This window comes from Ptychodera flava, chromosome 16 (genome assembly GCF_041260155.1).
Source record: "Ptychodera flava strain L36383 chromosome 16, AS_Pfla_20210202, whole genome shotgun sequence".
NCBI lineage: Eukaryota > Metazoa > Hemichordata > Enteropneusta > Ptychoderidae > Ptychodera > Ptychodera flava.
In genome coordinates, this window is record NC_091943.1 from 34,379,777 (window position 1) to 34,399,508 (window position 19,732).

Genomic DNA, 19,732 nt, shown 5'->3' on the forward strand with positions numbered 1-19,732 from the left:
GTATAGCATTCCCACACTAAAGTAGAGGTGTACAGCATTCCCATACTACAGTAAATGTGTATGGCATTCCCAAAATGCACTGAATTCTATCAAAAATATTTCACAGGTACTTACGAGAGCGTCAGGTTTGAATGTTTGTGCTGAAAACATCAAGAAGTCCTTATCATCGTAGACATGTCCAAATGGTCCCTGATGGCTGGATTTGTATTCAGAATTATTCAACACTTGAACTGTTACAGGTATGCTTGCATCTGGTCCATGCATTGCTGGAGATCCATCACCGTTGGTATTGGCAAGATGTGGCGGAACATTGGATTTGGAAGACAGATTTTTGACTGGTGATGAGGATGGAGAAGCAACAGTACTGCTTGTTGTCATGGTACCTTGTGATTTCTTCTTGTTTCTGGGAGTGTTTCTCAGAGTCTTGGCAGTCACTCGAAACCAGTAGCGTACACCTTGATCTGCATCAGGCGTCTCATGAGAGTCAAATATGGTGATGAGGTCAGACTCCCCAGCATCGTGGAAGTAAAGTCTCACTTCTGTTTGTTTTGTCAGCCATCCCTTGTCAATTTTTTCAACACCATCTGTGAAATCATAGTAACAAAATAAATCATTTACTCCATGAGTCAGCATAATATGTGTAAACATGGCAACACAGCAGGCATCACAGTTGCTGATATATACAGAACTAAAACTGTCTACATTTTGCTTTATTGACATTTTACCATTTATGCTTACATTGGTCAACTTTGGTGAACTTCTTCAAAAGCAGTAATCACCTGCACACTTGAACACAGTGTTAGGTCATTGAAGGTAGATTTTCCTACGATCGGAATGATCTCAATGTTGGAAATAAAACTGACAGAAACTCATCAGAATTACCTCAAATATGCAGACAATGGGTCATCCAAATAGGAAAAATCTTAATATTTGCTAAAAATGGAGCAAATATACTAAGTTCAAACAATCCAATAGGGTGAAATGTGATCTTGTATAGCTTCAATTATTTTTCAAGATTTTGAAGACATTTCTCTGTGATGAAATTTCATAGCATCTGCTGTGAATTTTCATTTCTCTCTTGGTGATGTGCTCTTCAGTATTTGTTGTTGAAATATGAGATAAACAGGTGGTGGAGATGTACATGTGACATTCTTGTACTCCAAATGAAAAGTACATTCTGAAGTTTATCACATATTCACCAGAGATGCGCTAAATCCAGTCTGTAATTGATGGTTGTTCTATGACCAAAACTGACATAAACCCAACATGGCTGCGGTCTGGTTTGCTTGTCCTGCATATTCATTATCTATGACAAGTAAATGCATGAGAATTTACTAGACCATTGGATCGGGGATATTGAATTCGCTTATACGCGATGTACATGTATTTTATGGTCCAGGATTTCAGGCCACCGACTGGGTCATCCATGTGTACTTCACAATTCGTATCCACCAGTAACAACATAATTCAAAGGTAAACAGAAAGAATTAAATACTGGAAAACCTGCAATACTTACCTACAATTCCAAATATGCCACTGTTTTCTGTATATTCCGTGCCTAGAAGGGGAAAAAATAAAAACTTACACAATGATAAGTATAAGTTGCTACTGTGTCTCTCCCTGCCATAGGAATATTAAGTTTACCACAAGTACATATTTACGGTAGTGGTCTACCAGAATTATTCTGTGAAGACTCAGATAAATGAATAAGCGCTACTGTACTATAAACATAGTCATGGTGAAAACTGGGGCAGAAGTGTCAAAACCCATGGTAGAAATATCATGATAAAGGATATCTGCAACCATTGAGTGGTTGTGTTATGCTTGGGGACTTACCAGTATTTATGCACAGAGTGCACACAATTGAAGAAAAAGGTAACATTTCTGTTCTCATATGTGATTGTATTAAACTTTTGCATGCTAGAAATAAGCAGTTACTGCTGCTGTAGAAATTCCCTGTGATACACCTGTACAACTACTGTGCTGGTAAAGTACTGAATTGATTTCATTGAACTACAGAATCAATCAGCAATCTTTATTTTTTTCTTTTTTTAACTGTCCATCCTGACCTCACATCTCCACATACAACTTCAAACAAAAGACAGAGAAACTGCAATGCTACACATTAGGGGAAGGCTGCATTAACTTGCATGGTACCTGAAACCCGAGTCCTTGCCTGACCAACTCGGGTGACAAACAGAAGACTTTTAATCCCCAAGGTGTGAATGTTCCATTGTTATGTTTATCTTATCCAGCTGGTGCCATTGTAGTGCCATTGTAGGAAAGCCAGGTCTGTGAAATTGATCCTCCAGGGAAGTCGGGTATTCCTAAGTTAATGGAGCTTTCCCGTAATGAATGGATTGTAATGTCTTTTACCTTGTGGTATGAACTGCCTTGGTTTCAGATGAACCTCCCATTGTTGGACGGTGACACCTCTTTTGTTGTCAGGTAACTCATGGAATTTGCATATTGCATAGCGATACTTGACTGTTTGACCCTGAGGAAGCCATATTTCCAGTGTCCAAGTAGAGCTGTTGGTAATGCAATGACGAATACATGGCTATTAATTCAGCAAAAGAAGAAGAAGAGAGATCTAAATGTACTGTACTGAAAATTGGTTGATGATGACCGATTTTTACTGTGTATCCAGTATATTTGGAATTGACAAGTCAATAAGATAGCTTTTATGTCAAGAAAATGAGAAATCACTCACAAAGAGCAATAAGCTGTACACAACAGAAGTATATACCTTGTGTTGTTTTGCCGAGTCATTGCAATGACATTGTCACATGACCACATTCCAAGCTCGTTGCAGTTTCCAACAATGCAGACTGTCTCTCCTGAGTCACCCTTGACATCTGCCGGTGCATCAACTTCAAATTTTACACAGCAAGTCATCTTGACAAACCTTCTGTCTGGTCCCTGCGTAAATTATAGATGTTCTGGTACAATCCACTCCAAACTCCACAGTCCAACATCAGCTAATAATCAACAAAAGAGGGTATCACATGATCTTTATCATCTGGAAAATATAGTTTTGACAGCATTTAAAACCCTGTCATCTCTGAATTCTATTTCAAGCTTGTCATTTTATAACAACAGAATGGGTTAAACTCCAAATTCAAGTGCAACACTGTACAAATAAAAACATGAACAGAATTGTAGCTAGAACTATGTGTCTTCATAGTATCTTCAGTGTCTACTTTCTCATAGAACATCAATAAGTCTGAGTCTGTCATTTTACTCCACATAGGCTCATTGGACGTGCATATGGTATGAAAAACTCACGTCACTTAGGACATCTGTGTATATCTTCACAGATAAGGATAAATTGGCAGTTATAGACCATACATCTGAAATGTGAATTATCAGATATCCATTCTGGATTGAGTTTAGTTTCTACTTCACCACCATGATCATAGTAGAATCTTAACATGGACCGAACTGAATGCGGCACTTTGAGGATGTCAACCACTCTGAGGTATCCTTTCATAAACAAATGTTTAATTTCCTTGAAAAAAAGGTGACATCACTGGCAAATGTGTTCAAAGAGTTCCAACAGGGGTAGCCAACAAAGCTGTTTGTGCATAAAGCTGTTCTAAAGCAATTTTCCAAATGGGCAAAAGCTGGCAGGTTAAATTTCTCATCAGCAGGTGGGGGGAAGCTTTACATCCTCATCCTCTTGCTCAGCAGGTGGGTAGCGAGCACAATGTGGTTGCAGTGGGCTTACTTTAGAACTTTAACCCAAAGATAGCCCTACGAGTATATGGCGAGAGTGTCTGGCTTTGGAGGTGGCGTAGCCAGAGCCAGACACTCTCGCCATACTTGTAGGGCTAACCCAAAGAGTGAATGAATGGGAAGCAGGGTGTATTTTTAGTGGGGAAAGGAGAAGCTGGTAGATTTCATGGTGGGAAGTAGGGAGGGGGAAACCATACTTGGATGGATACGAGGGGGATTTTTTGAATTGCAGCTGGGGTGTATGAACACCTGTTATTTGTGCCTCAAAATGTAATTTTGTGCGTTAGTATATTCACATGTTCAAAAACATCAGTTACAAGTTTTAACAATTTGCTACAATCGGCTGGCTGGCTGGCCCGGCTCTGTAGTGCACCACGGTCACTTTTGTGGAGTGACCGTATGTGCACGTAACTAATTTCAAAGACTGCGGCTCATAAATTATGAATACAGTTCCTATCTCTCTACGACTTGATTATAAGTACATTTCCTAACTCTATCCTGAATATCACATGTGCAGCTGATAACCTCCATGCTGATAACCACTGATAACAGTACTTGAATGTTGATCACGTTTTGATAACCTTGATAACCCCATTGATAACCAACCTTTTACGCTGTGGGTGCCTGCGGGGTTTAGTCCTGGGTACGTGGCATGATCCACGGTCGCTTGTGGTTCGATAAAGGGCGGCCTTCACCGTGTATGCATTAAAAAGTGAGAAACTCTGCTGCGATGCAACGAAAACTTTCTACAACCACTACTCTAGTACATGGTGCGTACACACTGCAAATGTTGGTAATGCCCAATGGCACAGTCCCTTGGTGGGCTATTCAGCTCTGGGACTATTCGCCCCATAGACGAGTGTACAGAAGCGAGAAACAACCCTTTCTCGCTTCTGTACACTCGTCTATGGGGCGAATAGTCCCAGAGCTGAATAGCCCACCTAGGGACTGTGGTAATGGTAGTACATTTCAACGTGATCGCCCTTCAGTGCACGGGCAGTGACAGGTATCATCACTGGTTTGGGCCGGAGTCACCGGCGCGACGGCTACCATACCATGGAGGTAGAAGGAGCTCCTTCTACCTCCATGACCATACGAACAAAAACTACTATGGACACACTTCGAAACATTCCATGTGAGACTGAGCGATCACGAAGACAGTAAAATCACACACTGATGGCGAAGAGTGTACGTACATACATACCTAACGCGAGCAGCCATGTTCCGCGTAGGTTTACTTTTCATTCGCCATAAGTATTCAGATTATACTATTTGCTCGTGTAGGGATGAGCGAAGCGACAAGTGGGCATACGCTTACATTTTATTTGGAAAGACGGCTACGGAAGACGACTGGTTCGTAGTAAATATAATCCAATTTCCTGCTGAAAGCTGTGCAATGAAACTAAATACGCTGCTTTGCAGCTACACAGCCAGATATGATAATTATTCATACATACAATACATTACGTACCCTAGGATAAATGGGTGAACAATGTGTTCCGGAGTTCGGACGTCGGAAGTGCCTCAACGTCACCTATGAGGGCGCTGCGTTACACATCGCTATGTATCCTTGCAGTGAACGAACAGAACAAGGCTAACATAAACATACTGGAGGTACGCAAGAGTAGCTGGAACCCCCCACTGAGACCGCCAACTGGCTCAAAATTCACGCCAGGGCCGGTTCCGGTTTACTTCTAGGACTGGTCCAAGTTCGCTTCCAGTACCGGTTCCGGTAGGACCGGTTCCAGTTCGCTTCCAGTGGGACCTTGCTGCGAATCCGTAGCCTCTACCACTCGGGTAGGTTGGTCATCCCAGCAGAACACGTCAAGGAGTGGCAGGGCTCGTTTTCGCAGCAAAGTGGGACCGATCCCACTTTGTAAATTTCCAGGACCAGTCCTTTACACCAAAGAGCTACCAAGCAGCTCCATGTTTACACACACTCACTTATGGTCTAAAACAACCTCACAGCGTTTTTACTCATATTTCCATTTCTCGTCATTTTTGTGAAATGTTGACGCAGTTGTCCTTGTAGGTGTTTCTATGCTACCAAGGCCTTCGACAGGGTAAGCCACTGGACCCTGTTTGGAAAATTGATTAAGAAGAATATTCCTCTTTTTCATTCACTCCATTATTCGCATCTTACAGTTTTGGTATAGTCGACAATTATTCTTTATTCTTTGGGCACCAGCCAAGTCAAAAACCTTTTAGTGTCATCAATGGTGTGCGTCAAGGTAGCGTCTTTTCACCAAATTTATTTGCTGTTTATGTTGACGAATTAAGTCGGAAGCTTCAGCTGGCTGGTGTTGGATGGTGCTTGGCAAACTGTATCATTAACCACTTATTTTATGCAGATTATTTAGTTATGATATGTCCTCCAACTAAAGCATCACAGAAATTGATAAACATTTGTGAGCATTAAGGAGATGAACATGATATTCTTTTTCACACTGCAAAAACTTGACAATATTTTGCAATTCCTGGAAACTAGCTAGAATCCCTTGCGTATTTTTGTGTGGGGAACCTTTGTCAACAGCAAAAAGTATCCAGAATATGTTATGTCTACCTCCAGTGACAATGATGTGGATATGCAAAGGCAGCTCCGGTGTTTGTTTGTCAGAGCCAACTTTATTGTTCGTAATTTTGGTAGATGTTCTCTGAAAGTGAGGTGCACACTTTAAGTTTTTTTATACATTGTTTACTGTTTAAATGTGTGGTGTAATGTGTTAAACAAATGTCAAATTTGAATACAATAAAACGATGCGGTTAGTTTTTGATCTTAAACGTGATGTTAGTATGAGTCATAATTTTGCTATTGGAAATATTTTTAATTTTACATCATTGCATTGTAGGATGTTATTTGCCTTTTGTCAAGGTCTGTTGGCCAGCAGAAATACCGTGGACACTCCGACTCTTATTTTGATTTTAGCTTTTGGAAACACAGTCAGAGTATTCTCTACTAGGGGTTTTTAATCCGCCATTTTCAGACCTTTTTGTAAATACTTTAATGTAGTTTTCTGAGTATATGTTTTTATTGTATGGGTCATCGACCTGAAATAAAGGATGATAATAATAAAAGTAGAAGGCAACCAAGAAATGCAGTCTCGAGAGCTGTTCCCACTTTCAATCCCCTATTTCGTACAGAAAAAAACACAAAACTAAATAAAACTAAGCCAGGAGTGAACAAATCCACTAGCCCGAGCTCACAAGCTAGCAGATTTTTACCGCCGGGCAAGTACCTTTTGGTACCTACAAGCCCTACGGACTAGCGGAAATTAGAAGAGTAGCAAAGCCAACCAGCATCAAACGACATAGAGAACAGCGGATGTTAACATGTCAGGGTAGGAATGCTCCAACGGAAATTATCATGCATGCTTGATTTTATTACAATCATTTCCAAAAACAATGTTGTTCAATGGTCAAAATATCAATAATATTAACACATAACTCTTAAACATGTTTAGAGTTGCTATTAATATTTATTTGCATGATTTTCTATCTTGAAACAGAGCAGTGATTTCTGGGAAAGCGTGAAAACTTATGCGTTTCAAGGAGACCGTCCCTCTTTGAGAGGTCAATCACAGGAAATAAAATCGACGGTACCATAATATTACTTTTAATATCGCTGTTTATGATGCCGTGAAGATTTTAAATTATGCATGGAAGGATATCTCATAAATAGATGAACTTTATTACATTTTGAAAACATGAATCGAAATATTAGCTTGACCATCCGGTACTGATACCCTCACTGTTTACATCACTTTACATATGACCGAGATAAGATGTGCATTTTGATACTATTAATAGTACGATGAGTGGTATTTGGAGAAGACACCGGCTGGCTAAGTAAGTACGCAACATTCTAACTTTTTATGAGTAACGGGTAAAACATATGGCAATAACGGTTTCAGCTGTCACATATGGAAAGACGTTTTAGCTTTAATAACAAAGGTCATTTCGAAATCTGAGTTTGTTGTTATTGTTATCATCATTTTCGTCCTCATCATTTCCGTCGTCGTCCATCATCATCATCATCATCATCATCATCATCATCATCATTTCAGTATTAAAGGCCTCTAGCCAAAATGTACATAACGTGAAAAAATGAATCAGCTAATCTAGGTTCTTAGAAATATTCATATCATGCTAAATGCAAAAATAAAATTATATTATTGAATTCAAAAATTGTGCTCTAAGTTTTGTTGCATAAAAACGTATCTGATGGACTTTCACATAGTGTTATCATTGTTTAATTGTTTGGAGCGTGATAAACAGATATGTAATTGTGATTGCTTAAAATAATAATGATAAATATATTTAATGTTAAGCTATTTGTAATTCGGACAAACAAGTAAAATACGGAATTTATTCTTAACAAGATTCAGGTTACACTTTTCACATTTTCTGGCTATTTTAGAGATATTATTCCAACACCAAGTTTCGTTTTGAGAAGCATTTCCAAATTTACAGAGTGCAATTTTAAAAACCAGTTTATCGATACAATTCAAATTTAAGTCAAATTTAAGTTTTTTAAAAAAGTGGCATAAAAGGATCTCATTTCCTATCATTATGCATATTATTTTTTCAAGTCTGAACATCAATATGAAAACTGAACTTTTAAAACAGATGTACGGCCTCGTTACCAACTCCTTTTTGATTCCAGTATTTCTAACATTGTTTACCAAAAGATTTCGTAAAAGTCAAATGTACTCTCCAAAAATTCATAAAATTTATACGCATGCCTGCTTTTATCTATTTTTCAAAATTCTTCACCAAAATTTAATGATTCTACAGTATCTGTGCATCCTTTGAATAACTCTACTAAGTGCTCCTCCCTCCATTGTTGATAATGACTTTAAATTCAGAAAAAAACGCATTATATTGTTGTGTATTTTCAGTGCCGTCAGCAGGATGAAAACCTCAAAATTCCGACCCATGGGAGAGAACCGGAAGAATTTCACAGTCAAATATTGTTTGGGCTAATTGGACTGGTGATGTGCATTGTGATACTATTAATAGTATGATGAGTGGTATTTGGAGAAGACACCGGCTGGCTAAGTAAGTACGCAACATTCTAACTTTTTATGAGTAACGGGTAAAACATATGGCAATAACGGTTTCAGCTGTCACATATAGAAAGACGTTTTAGCTTTAATAACAAAGGTCATTTCGAAATCTGAGTTTGTCGTTATTGTTATCATCATTGTCGTCCTCATCATTTCCGTCGTCGTCGATCATCATCATCATCATCATCATCATCATCATCATCATCATCATCATTTCAGTACTAAAGGCCTCTAGCCAGCATGTACAAAACGTTGTGACAAAATGAATCAGCTACTCCAAGTTCTTAGAAATAGGAAACTTTAAACAGTTCCATTTCGAAATCAAGAATAAAAATTAGGGATCACCATGCAAATTTAGGTACAAACAAATTACCGATATTAAAATGGCCAACATCCTCACCATCCCTGGAAATGTAGGATGGTAAAAACCTATCTTTACTCTAACAGCTTCGAAATGAACTCGCACTAGTAGTAGATCAGAAATAATTGTGAAAGTTCGAGACTCCCGGTATATGTCGTCGAGGCGCATTCTACCTTAACGGGGCAATCGGTGCAGAACATATCATTCAGAAGGGTAGATTTCTAAGGGGAAGGATTGAAAAATTTTCAAGTTGAAAATACTGATTAAATTGTTAATGTTGTGATGTATCGTGACAGCCACTTTGACCGATACAAACGTGTCTAAAAGTAGAACTCAATGAAAATACACCAGTCCAAAGGTATCTTTGCCAAGTGTTCTTTTTATGTACTCATTATTCCTCCTTTCATACAAATTGTATCACCAGAAACATTACACTGGCCCCTGTCGCTTGGCTTGTCTCGTCAGAGCAGTTACTGTAAGGCCACCCCACGACCTAAGCAACAGCCTACCACCTAGCCTGATATGACAGTCTGCTGAAGTTTATTCCTTTGATTTATTCTGTTTTGATATTTACATGCCCACAGATTTGAAGCAAGTCTACAGAAATAGAAGAGATCATTAATACTAGCTAATATGTGTCTCTAGTAATGTTTACTGAGAGCAGTTTTCGCGCACTGCTGAGTCAAGCTGAAATATGAAAATGTACATGGCATCACATACCTTCCATATTCGATTTTTACATTTTAGAATACGACGACTCCAACGCTATATGGAGTGCACAATGTGGTCTGCTATTAATAGTAAGCAAATGTCACGATTTTATTACGACCAAGCGAGTCAAGTGTCACTACCAATCAGTCCCATTTGAATAAAATCTTTGACTAACGTTTCAAAATGATGTGAATGAAACTATAAAGCGAAATCAAGTTAACTCACATTGACCCCTCACTGCAATGTCACCTATTGAGTAAAGAAAATTGTAACGTAAAGATACACATCTATTAACATCCGTTAATTAACATTATCTTCTTACATTTTGTCTACTTACGTCGTTAAAATGTAAAGCGGATTTCGCAACTAGAGTATTATAAAATAAACCTAACAATTACACCGTTCATGCGAATATCATCATAATCCACATACATATGCTGTCATTGTCATTATCAAAAGAACAATGATGTCATCACCATTTTGACGAAACGTAATTAAATGCAAATACTTTTACACTGCCTTTTGTTGGTATTTTTGTAGTTTTGTTGAATCAACAGCTGTGCTCCACCAATCACAAAATCCATCGACATGATTTTATTTTTATTCCACAAATGACATTCATAAACACATGGCAGTATTATACATTCGACCAATTGGAAATTGAGCTGGCGTTTTTCCACGTGGTTTCACGGTTGATTGGGAAACTAGAGTTGCTTGAATTTCAGTCTGTCGCTCTTACAGCCAGCAACGGCAACAGACTGATTGTGATACCCTGCAGGTTAGTATATGCATGTGATAGTTACTTGACCAAAGTTGCATTAACCAGTTTGTGTAACAGCTTTTCACTTGCATTTCACGTTAGTTGGCGAATGTACTTGCAACAGCTGTACCCACCATGCATATTATTTGTTTAAGAGTAATTGTTATACCTTTGACGGAGTCTGCACTTGTAGCCAGGATGGCAAGAGACTGTTTGTTGAAGGCTGATTGTTACACTTTGAAGAATAAAGCCAACAGTACAGTTGGTGAGACCATGTGCACGGCCGATTTTGTGTGTCAGCCAAAGCGTGATACGGCAAATTGTTACGCAAATGTATGAGGGCGTTTTTTCCAATAGCGTTACACAGGAACGTGGCTTGAGTGGTAGGATATTGCTGCAGACAACGAAGGCAGACCTAAATTTTACGTTGCACTGGTGGCGGAAAGTACTGAAAATTAAGATTTCAACTGTCATCCATCCGACCAAGATCCAAATTACATCAGTTTGCATTTAACACTATAGTGTTTCATAACCTACAACACATGCAAGGTCAATTTCCGAATAGATTTGCACGATTATTATATTTTTTCTGTAAAAATAATTTGGGATATCTACGACAAACCGTGACAATAACCATCACCGTTTCAAATTGCTTGAACCTGCAGCATACAAATACTACCATGGTAAGGTTCGGCATCTTCAATTTGACAGTGCCACTGTTCTTACTCTTGGTCCTGCCAACTTGTGCTGTAAAGGTAAGACAAGTTTATTTTCACCTTTCTATATTTCACCAGATTAAATCGTCAAATAGTCCAGAATAGTCAAGCGAAATGTAACATTGCAAGTACACGTGGTATGGAATTCCTCAGTTTCTAGTCGAAAAACTACAGCGTCTACAAAACAATGCAATACATGTCGTCGAGAGACTGACGAAATTCGATAATGTGTCCGAAATAATGACAGAACTATGTTGGTTGTCTGTAAAAGCGAGAATAGAAATTTTATTAGTTAACGAGCTATTTCAAGGCAAGTCACCACTGTATATCACAGATATGATTGATAGTAAACTTAATTCCATGTATAATTTAAGAACAAATATCATGTAATTTTTATCTGTGCCATGTTCTTATAATGAGATGAAAGATAAGGCAATAACTGTTTGTGGGCCTGTTATGTCCCGAACAACAGAAATGTGTCAACAACCCAGAGCAATTCAAGCCCATATTAAAGGCCTGTCTTTTTAAAAAAATACTACATTCTGACATAAGGTTTGTAAATAGTTGTTTTAAGATTTGTAATTGTCTGCAGTTTTTAGAACTTTAATTTGACACTGAGATAAAATACATTATTATATAACTTTGAAATTTAAGATGTTGTATTTGTAATTGAAAACCGCTTTTAAATATCTTTATGATAGAAAAGGCACTTTAGAATATGAATAAATTGTTAGTATTAAATGTTATTACTTCATGCATATAGAAGTTTTTAATCCACAGTATTTAAAATATATATATATATATATATATATATATATATATATATATATATATATAGAGAGAGAGAGAGAGAGAGAGAGAGGAGAGAGAGAGAGAGAGAGAGAGAGAGAGAGAGAGAGAGAGAATGTCATGTATTTAGCCAGTAGCAAAAAAGCATAGTTTTACTGTATATTACTACAGCCCCGCCAACGTTCGAGCCAACCCTGCACATGGGATGACCTTGCAGAATGCGAAGAGAAATTAACTAAGTATGTCCATAATCCGGAAAACTGGGACGTAGAAAATCCATCATACCTCTACTGTGACTTTGTTCAGGTAAGCAAGAGACATAGACCGCAGGTGCGTGGAGTTGCCGTGTAGTATACTTAAAGCCCCTTCTATGTATACTACACCGAAACTCCACGCACCTGTGACATATATCGCATTCATCTTGTGTAGGCAGGCCGACAAACGTACACGAACTGCACACACAGGGAAAATCAATGAAACGTTTCTGACATCCTCATTGGATACATTTACATTCTGTTAGCAAGTATCTCAACTTTGTTATTAATGGCAGGAAATGACATTTTCAACATTAAAGGCAGGTATCGGTTATCAATGCAAGTCCGATAAGATTCTGCTATCTTAGTTTTTCAGCGAGCGATTTATGAATCTGACAATTTCATCCGACGAGGAGAAACGTTGATTAAAAAACTCTGTTAACTTTTTTAATATTCTTATGAAATGTTTATGAAATTCAAATGGTGTGAACTCACGGTTTCCCGATATAAGACCTATTTCAGATGTACATTAAAAGTACAATTTAGGTTGTACCTTCACATTGCTGAATAAACCAACACAGTGCATTTCAAGATCCGTTAGAGTCGTAAAAACAGCCAATCTACCGAGTTGATAACATTCGTCATAAGTGTGATAAATGATTCAGCCGGTATAGCCTTTGATCCTTTTAACCCTATGCACTCCACTTTAACACGGTGTGGGAATTTCCGTAGGACAGGGATTGAGGGGCCTAGCGGATGAAATGAGAAGATGTTAACAGAACACAATTTGAAACATGACAATTTACAATAACCCTTTCTAAAATGCATTTAGTGTCCAGTGCATTTTGGCCACATATTCCATTTTGAGATGCACTGAATCAACCGTTTCAGGTCAAGTAATTCAAAATGAGGAGAGAACAATGTTTCCAGAAGATCATTATGAATCACCATTGAGACACTTTCTATCACTATCTGGTCAAATTTGAAAAAAATAGCCATATCTATGTCTTATTGTCTATATTTTTTTAGTCTTCAAATTTTCGACTTTTACCACGCACACTGGCCATGTTAGGTTTTACTCGGGACAACCAGCTTGGCCTGAGAGCGATAGCTGAATCCGGCTGACAAATTCGAATTCATTGTGCTTTGCTCAAATAAAACATAATTAGGCGCCGTAAAATGAATTCTTTGTTTGCCGTCCGCGTGCGGGTAGGTTTTTGGACGAAATCTGAAAAACAAACACAGACCGTATGCTCGAAAATACGGCGCGTTGTGCCCCAATTTGTTCGCAACGTCGTCGCAGCAGTTTACTTCAATGTCGCAAAAACGCAAATTTCGTACGATCGTTTCAATACAAATCAGATTACCTATCGTAAAGGGGTACATCAATCGCTGTACGTAAAATGTACATGTGCAACTCCTGTTGTAGCGGACTGCAAAGTACCGTAAGTGAAGATCGATCGACCCGTTTCACAAGTTGATTTCCCCTCAAAGTTTTCAAGTCGGCGGAAGTGCGTGAAATTGTTTTGGTCTCCATACAAGACGGATCGAAAACAATTCTTGACTGGTTTAGCTTCGAATAAGGAACGGAACTAAATTTCCATCAGCTTTTCTGCGATCCGCAGTCGATCACGACATTGGATCTGCATCGGGACAAGCAGGTACCGTCGGTGAAATGTTCCTTGTTGTAACCTCCATAAATCTCTATAATCTCTATAAATGTAACATCAATCATAATTGTAATAAAATGCACCCATAAATGTAACATCACCCGTAAATGTAACAAAAATCAACCAGAAATGTAATAAAAACACCAACCATAATTGTAATAAATGGTAACCATAAATGTAATAAAAAAACACCCATAAATGTAATACTTGTCAACCATAAATGTAATAAATCTATTTTGTCATTGCAATTGAGGAATTAGCCCTTAATTATTTATCTATGTAATAAGGAAAGTAACTACACACATTATTCATATCTTGATTGTTTGCGTTTTAGTGTGTTTGTATATTTGAACGTGTATTTTACGTTTCGCTGTTTTGTGTACAGAACTGATTGGACACGGCGAGACACAGCTGCAATCTGAATGTTAGTGCAGTCTCTATTCCAGAGTGGAAGAGACTGCATAACACAACGATCCTTTAACGCCGTTTTTTCGAAAATTTGCGGTAATTTTGTTATCTGTCGCCTCAAATTCGTCTTCAGGGGATAAATTGTGTGGAATAATCGATAGATTTCTGTATTTCTATGTTGTCCCACTTGAAGTTTGTTCCTTCACTGGAGATGTTATGATGTCTAATTTGTTCTACTGTATTCAAGGTAGTGTTCGTATTGTTTTTATTAGATCGAAATGTAATATATGTTCTCGTCAACATGTTTTGTGTCGTAAGTTTCTGTTATAAGGTTGTATATTTCTCTGTTATTTGTTCTGAGTCGTCTGTCATAAACTTTGTGTGGTATCACTGGTTGACGAGTTATTTTGACGCTTCCTTATTATGTAATTATCAGTGTCTTGAATTGCGTTCCACTTCCATTATCAAACGGTTTGATCGGTACCTCGCCGTCTTCTGATAGTGTTCTCAAAGTATTCTATTCTGTGTTTCGGAAAGGAAACCTAGTTTCAGGAAAGTATGCAATAACATTACACTAGTCTTATTAAAGTTATTATTTTCTCAGGGCATTGATAAACAAATGGTCAAATATACAAGTTCAAGTTTATTACATTTATGGTTGCGTTTTATTACATGGTTGCGGGTTGTTACATTAATGATTGACTGTTTTATTACATTTGTGGTTGATTTTACTACATTTATGGTTGATATTACATTTGTGGAGATTATTACATTTGTGGAGGTTACAGTTGTTGAATGCTCCAAATAGTTCGTACGCAGTTGAAGTTGCTCTTACTTTGGACATTTTTTTTCTGCTAAAAAGATTTGGTCATTTTGTATGTCCAAATTAGAATTCAGTTTTCAAAAATAGCAATGGCCATTTGGCATTGCTGTCTTGACAAGCAGAATATTTAGCATTTTATTATGCAATAGCGCTGATCACTTAACGTCATTTTCCTTTCATTAATATGCAAATAAATATGTGTCCGCATTTTCGGAAAGAACGATGAAAATAAAACCTGCTACTGTTATAATGCACACAAAAGGTCACACTAATTCTTATGAATTTATGGCTCAGACTACAAGCTGCAACAACGACCGTGCATGCGACAACAAAATTTATTCGAATTTCAGGCAGCGGTATCCGATGTTGGGCGTGCAGCTATATTTAGTAACAAACCTGACATGGAGATCAGCGCTATTGGAAGTCGGCGAAAAAGTAGTTGATACACAGAATTCAGAATAAATTGCCTTTAAAGTTACAACTAATGGAACATTTAATAGAAACAGTGCTCAGGACTAGTAGTACTCAAGGCTGTTATGATTTGTTCACATACCCACTCTTCTTACTGCAAAAATTGTAATTGTATGAAAAAGATAGTAGTTTCACCTTTTACCAAGATGTTAAGCATTGTTTTCTGAGTTACACCTACATATTTTGTTATACTCAGTAACTTTTGCATTTTAATATTTGGAATTTTCAGGTTTTACAAGAACACCTTTTTGTTCTAAGCTTACCCCAACATTTTGAAATTCATAGTGTACAGTTGTCAAAACAACTATTACTTTTCGTTTTTTCTCGTACTATCTCATTACCTCATCTTGGCCTGCTTTTACTCATGGGCTTGTCTCAGTTTGCTGAGAGGTACTGGTCATCTTCAATTGACTACACGAGATGCTCATAGTTCGTTGGTACTACATAGACTTTATTTCTCGGTAGACAAGCTTGACAGGTGCCGTCGCTCAAGATACGCTTCTCCAATTGTCTAAATGCCATGGACTACTCTTTGGTCGTTCTGTCCTCCTGCCCTGTCTGTTGTATTTTTCTCTCTTGTCCTTTGTATTCCCTTTTCCGTCATATTGTAGAATGGGATTTTAAACGTTATCTTTAAGGCTTGATTTTGATCATATGATCATATGATAGTTTTTATAGAATTAAAGATAAAATTATACGTCCAATCGTAAACATCAATACAGGTCTCGATCTTAAATTTACATGTCACAATTAATGTACTGAGACACGTCGCAAAATTGAACCCATTACGTGAAATTCTTAGGTTCTTCATTAAATGTTGATTACATCATCCTTAATATAATTCAAATATATTCTTGTTTTCTTCAAAAATTCGTAAACATCCTCGTAATACGTTATTTGCGTCTTTTTATATTGGTCGCAAATATGTTTTGTATTTATAATTGAGATCGTTGTTATTTTAATTAATAATTTTACTGGCGACTATGACCACCTAGTGCATAAACCTCCGTCAGAGACAAGCTATCTTCGTAACACAACCAGTTGATTACTCTCATACTGTACAGGTGGTACATTATGTACTGGTATAGTGTTTATTGCCATTGTTTATTATGGAATTTTTGTTCAGACTCACAGTCACCTAACTCTAAGTATGCTTGTTGTACTTATACAAGAATAACCTGTGTTTCCAAGCATTGCTTTCAACGTGCTTAATGAAGAGCATAAGAAACACTGCATTGTAAATGTAACAGATGATTTTTCATACTTGCAACTCATAAACCGATGGGAAAGTTAAAGTTTGTGCGATTGATCTATGTTGTATATTTTTCTGTGTTTGTTTTTTTGATGGCTGGCTCGTAGGTTTTTAAAAAATCCAAGGACGGCAAACAAAGAATTTTCTTTGCACGGCCTTAAAGATGAAAACACAAATCCAAAAAGCCCGCAAATTCACTACCTTCACGATCAACATGTGGATTGCACTTAGAACTCTTTGTTATGGCTTTTTGAGAAAGCAGAAAAAGAAACCAAAGTGCTACTTTTAAAAGAAATGACATACGTTGAAACTCAATTTGAAGCACTTCAACAGAGAAAGAACTTTCTTTCCATTGATGAAAGACCTGACGTAACCGATTTGTTTTTGTTGAGTTTGTTTCGTTGGTAACAGTAAGGAGTTAGAATGCTTGTCAGAAAGGTATTACAGTACAGTCTTATGGTTGGTAGTATTTTATTCCATTTACAGCAATGTGCCTTCATTAGTAATTAGAGGGAAATCTTATCATAGAAAGGGCATGCCACATATGTATTTCGGCAACATATGTCAATTAATGAGAGGGTTGAATTGCTTCTAAATACGTGCTATTCAAATTTTAATGCGAGCTTCATTAGAGAAAATGACTTTTACATGTTTTATTGCCAATTTCGCGAGGAACGCCTGGTGCTTGACCTTTTCCATATTGATTCTATGTTGTAACTTTCTCAATTAAAATAATAAGCAAAATGAATATAAAAATCCGTTTGCATGCCGTATTGTACACACACACGTACACAGACAGACAGACAGACATACAAACAAACAATTTTATTTTGAAGAGGGGAAATTGTATTTTCATCATTAAATTGATTTATAGTTCAGTGCCATCTGTGCGTGTTGCACATATCTGCCTGTCTGTCTGAATACACCTACCCATGACGTGTGTATGTTCAGGCGTTGCGTGTGATAATATGAGTTTTTCGTTTTTAGTTGCGGATGCAATGTCTAGATGAGCTCAAGTGTGACAAAAGTAACCCAGGAGAAGACATGCCTATAAATATCACTAAATGGATGGAGGTGGTTGTCCCGCGTGCACAGCAAATGGTGGACTACAATCTCTGCAGGCAGCCTGCCGACAGTGAGTATATCGAAAGCAAAGGTTTTTCCGAACAATAGTTATTTGAAGAGAACACACATGAGCTATAGAAGTCAAGCAAGAAGAGTATCCTGTCGGGAAAGAATTTTCGATCAAATTTCATTTCTTGGCCGACCAAAGTATTATGATCGTACAATATGGTGTTCTAGTGCATATATGAGTTCCATCTACGGATGAACCGTCGGATGATGGAAAGGGGGTCGCTAGTATACGTGTAAATTTTCTTTGCGTTCCAAAATTTTACAAACGACTTATTAGGGGAGTTTGCGCAGCATGAATACTGTTACTCAGGTATACCCTTCTTATAAGCTGACCATTAGGTAAATATTGTCCCGGCAAAATCGACATTGCTGCAAAATTATTTTAGTTATTTTTGCTGTGCAAATTTTTTTCAAGTTTTGACTCGCCTCCATATATCTAATGATCCATCGTTTAGGACTCGATACTCGCTTGACATTAATCGTTAGGAAGCTAAAGGGTCATCAGGGTTTGGAGTCGCTTGACGTTTAATCGTTAGGAAGCAAGGGGGACATCAGGGTTTGGAGTCGCTTGGCGTTTAATCGTTAGAAAGCCAGGGGGTCATCAGGGTTTGGAGTAGATTCTTCGATGATGACCAACGGTTTGTGTCAGTCAATCTTTACTCATACGACAGGATGTACCTTTGATATTTTGTTTAATCGTAATTCAGAAAAACAAGCAGTACTTGAAGCTTACGAGAATTTTAACACAAATAAATTGTTAAGAAATTGCCAAAATGATAACAGAATTATGTGCTGACGAAATAGAATAGGGATTACATCATTTTATACCTGTGACTCCCTTTATGTTTTAGAGCCAACAGAATACGATGCGACCGACCCATGCGATGAATATTTTGTCACCAAAAAGTGTCTCGAAGCAGTGAGTCACTATCTTAAGACCCCGTTTTCGATGACGTGCGCAGCAATGATGAAAGCCGCTAAGTGCTTTCCCGCCCTTCGTGACCCTTGCGGACGGAGCGAATGGTCAGTATACCTTGACAAGATGCCCTACCACCTGATGGCACTGAAAGGTCACTGCAGAATGTACTATGATCCGAGCATCCTCGAAGCCCAAGAAAAATGGCGGGAAGAACATTCTGATGACTACTTTGAATATTTCAATTAAGATAGTAGGCGTTTTGAAATTGAAAGACTTACATTTTCTCAAACTTTCCATGAGAAAACTTTAAATCATTCCTTTCGAAACTGAATTAAGAATAAAAATAAGTAGTGGCCGTGTAAAAGTTAGTACGATAAAAACAATTACCCTATCTTTTCGACACTTGAAATTCAAAATGGCCGCACCCCATAGTGTTACTATGTGGATAAATTTCGATTAAAAAAGCTGTTGAAAACTTTTACTCCATCAGCTTCAAAATATGCCCTACAAGTGGTTAACCTCAAAAGTACTGTAAAAGTTCTAGAGTCCGGATATCTCTCCCAAAGACGAATTCTGCCTTTAGCCGATGAAAGGGTGTGCTTGCTAAGGAGAAGTATGTTTACAATCGGCGGTACTGTAAAATGAATAAAAAAAGAATGA

General features: G+C 37.7%; 2 protein-coding genes across 10 annotated transcripts in view; one reads left to right on the top strand and one right to left on the bottom strand.

The window, feature by feature from the left end:
* LOC139114669 (glycerophosphocholine phosphodiesterase GPCPD1-like) overlaps nucleotides 1–5,081 on the bottom strand; it is a 34,239-nt gene extending 29,158 nt beyond the window's left edge. For 3 of the 9 annotated variants that reach the window (XR_011547924.1, XM_070676530.1, XM_070676525.1), the window contains exons 1-5: nucleotides 4,943–5,081; nucleotides 2,750–2,981; nucleotides 2,377–2,531; nucleotides 1,517–1,558; nucleotides 115–584 (exon numbers count right to left, since the gene is read on the bottom strand). Coding sequence is in view for 8 of the 9 variants with exons in the window: in XM_070676530.1 (XP_070532631.1) it covers nucleotides 115–584; nucleotides 1,517–1,558; nucleotides 2,377–2,531; nucleotides 2,750–2,898 (816 nt within the window). In the remaining variant the exon portion in view is untranslated. Of the gene's footprint in view, nucleotides 1–114; nucleotides 585–1,516; nucleotides 1,559–2,376; nucleotides 2,532–2,749; nucleotides 3,023–3,288; nucleotides 3,308–4,344; nucleotides 4,524–4,934 lie in introns of those variants that run through there. The other 6 variants (XM_070676529.1, XM_070676527.1, XM_070676531.1 and 3 more) reach the window with 6 other exon arrangements.
* A 5,400-nt stretch (nucleotides 5,082–10,481) lies between these two features.
* LOC139114670 (uncharacterized) lies at nucleotides 10,482–19,553 on the top strand. The gene is made up of 5 exons (XM_070676534.1): nucleotides 10,482–10,648; nucleotides 11,296–11,391; nucleotides 12,313–12,447; nucleotides 18,007–18,154; nucleotides 19,005–19,553. The coding sequence occupies exons 2-5, from the start codon at nucleotides 11,317–11,319 to the stop codon at nucleotides 19,316–19,318; spliced, it is 672 nt and encodes a 223-aa protein (XP_070532635.1). The 5' UTR covers nucleotides 10,482–10,648; nucleotides 11,296–11,316; the 3' UTR covers nucleotides 19,319–19,553.
* The last annotated feature ends 179 nt before the right edge of the window (nucleotides 19,554–19,732 follow it).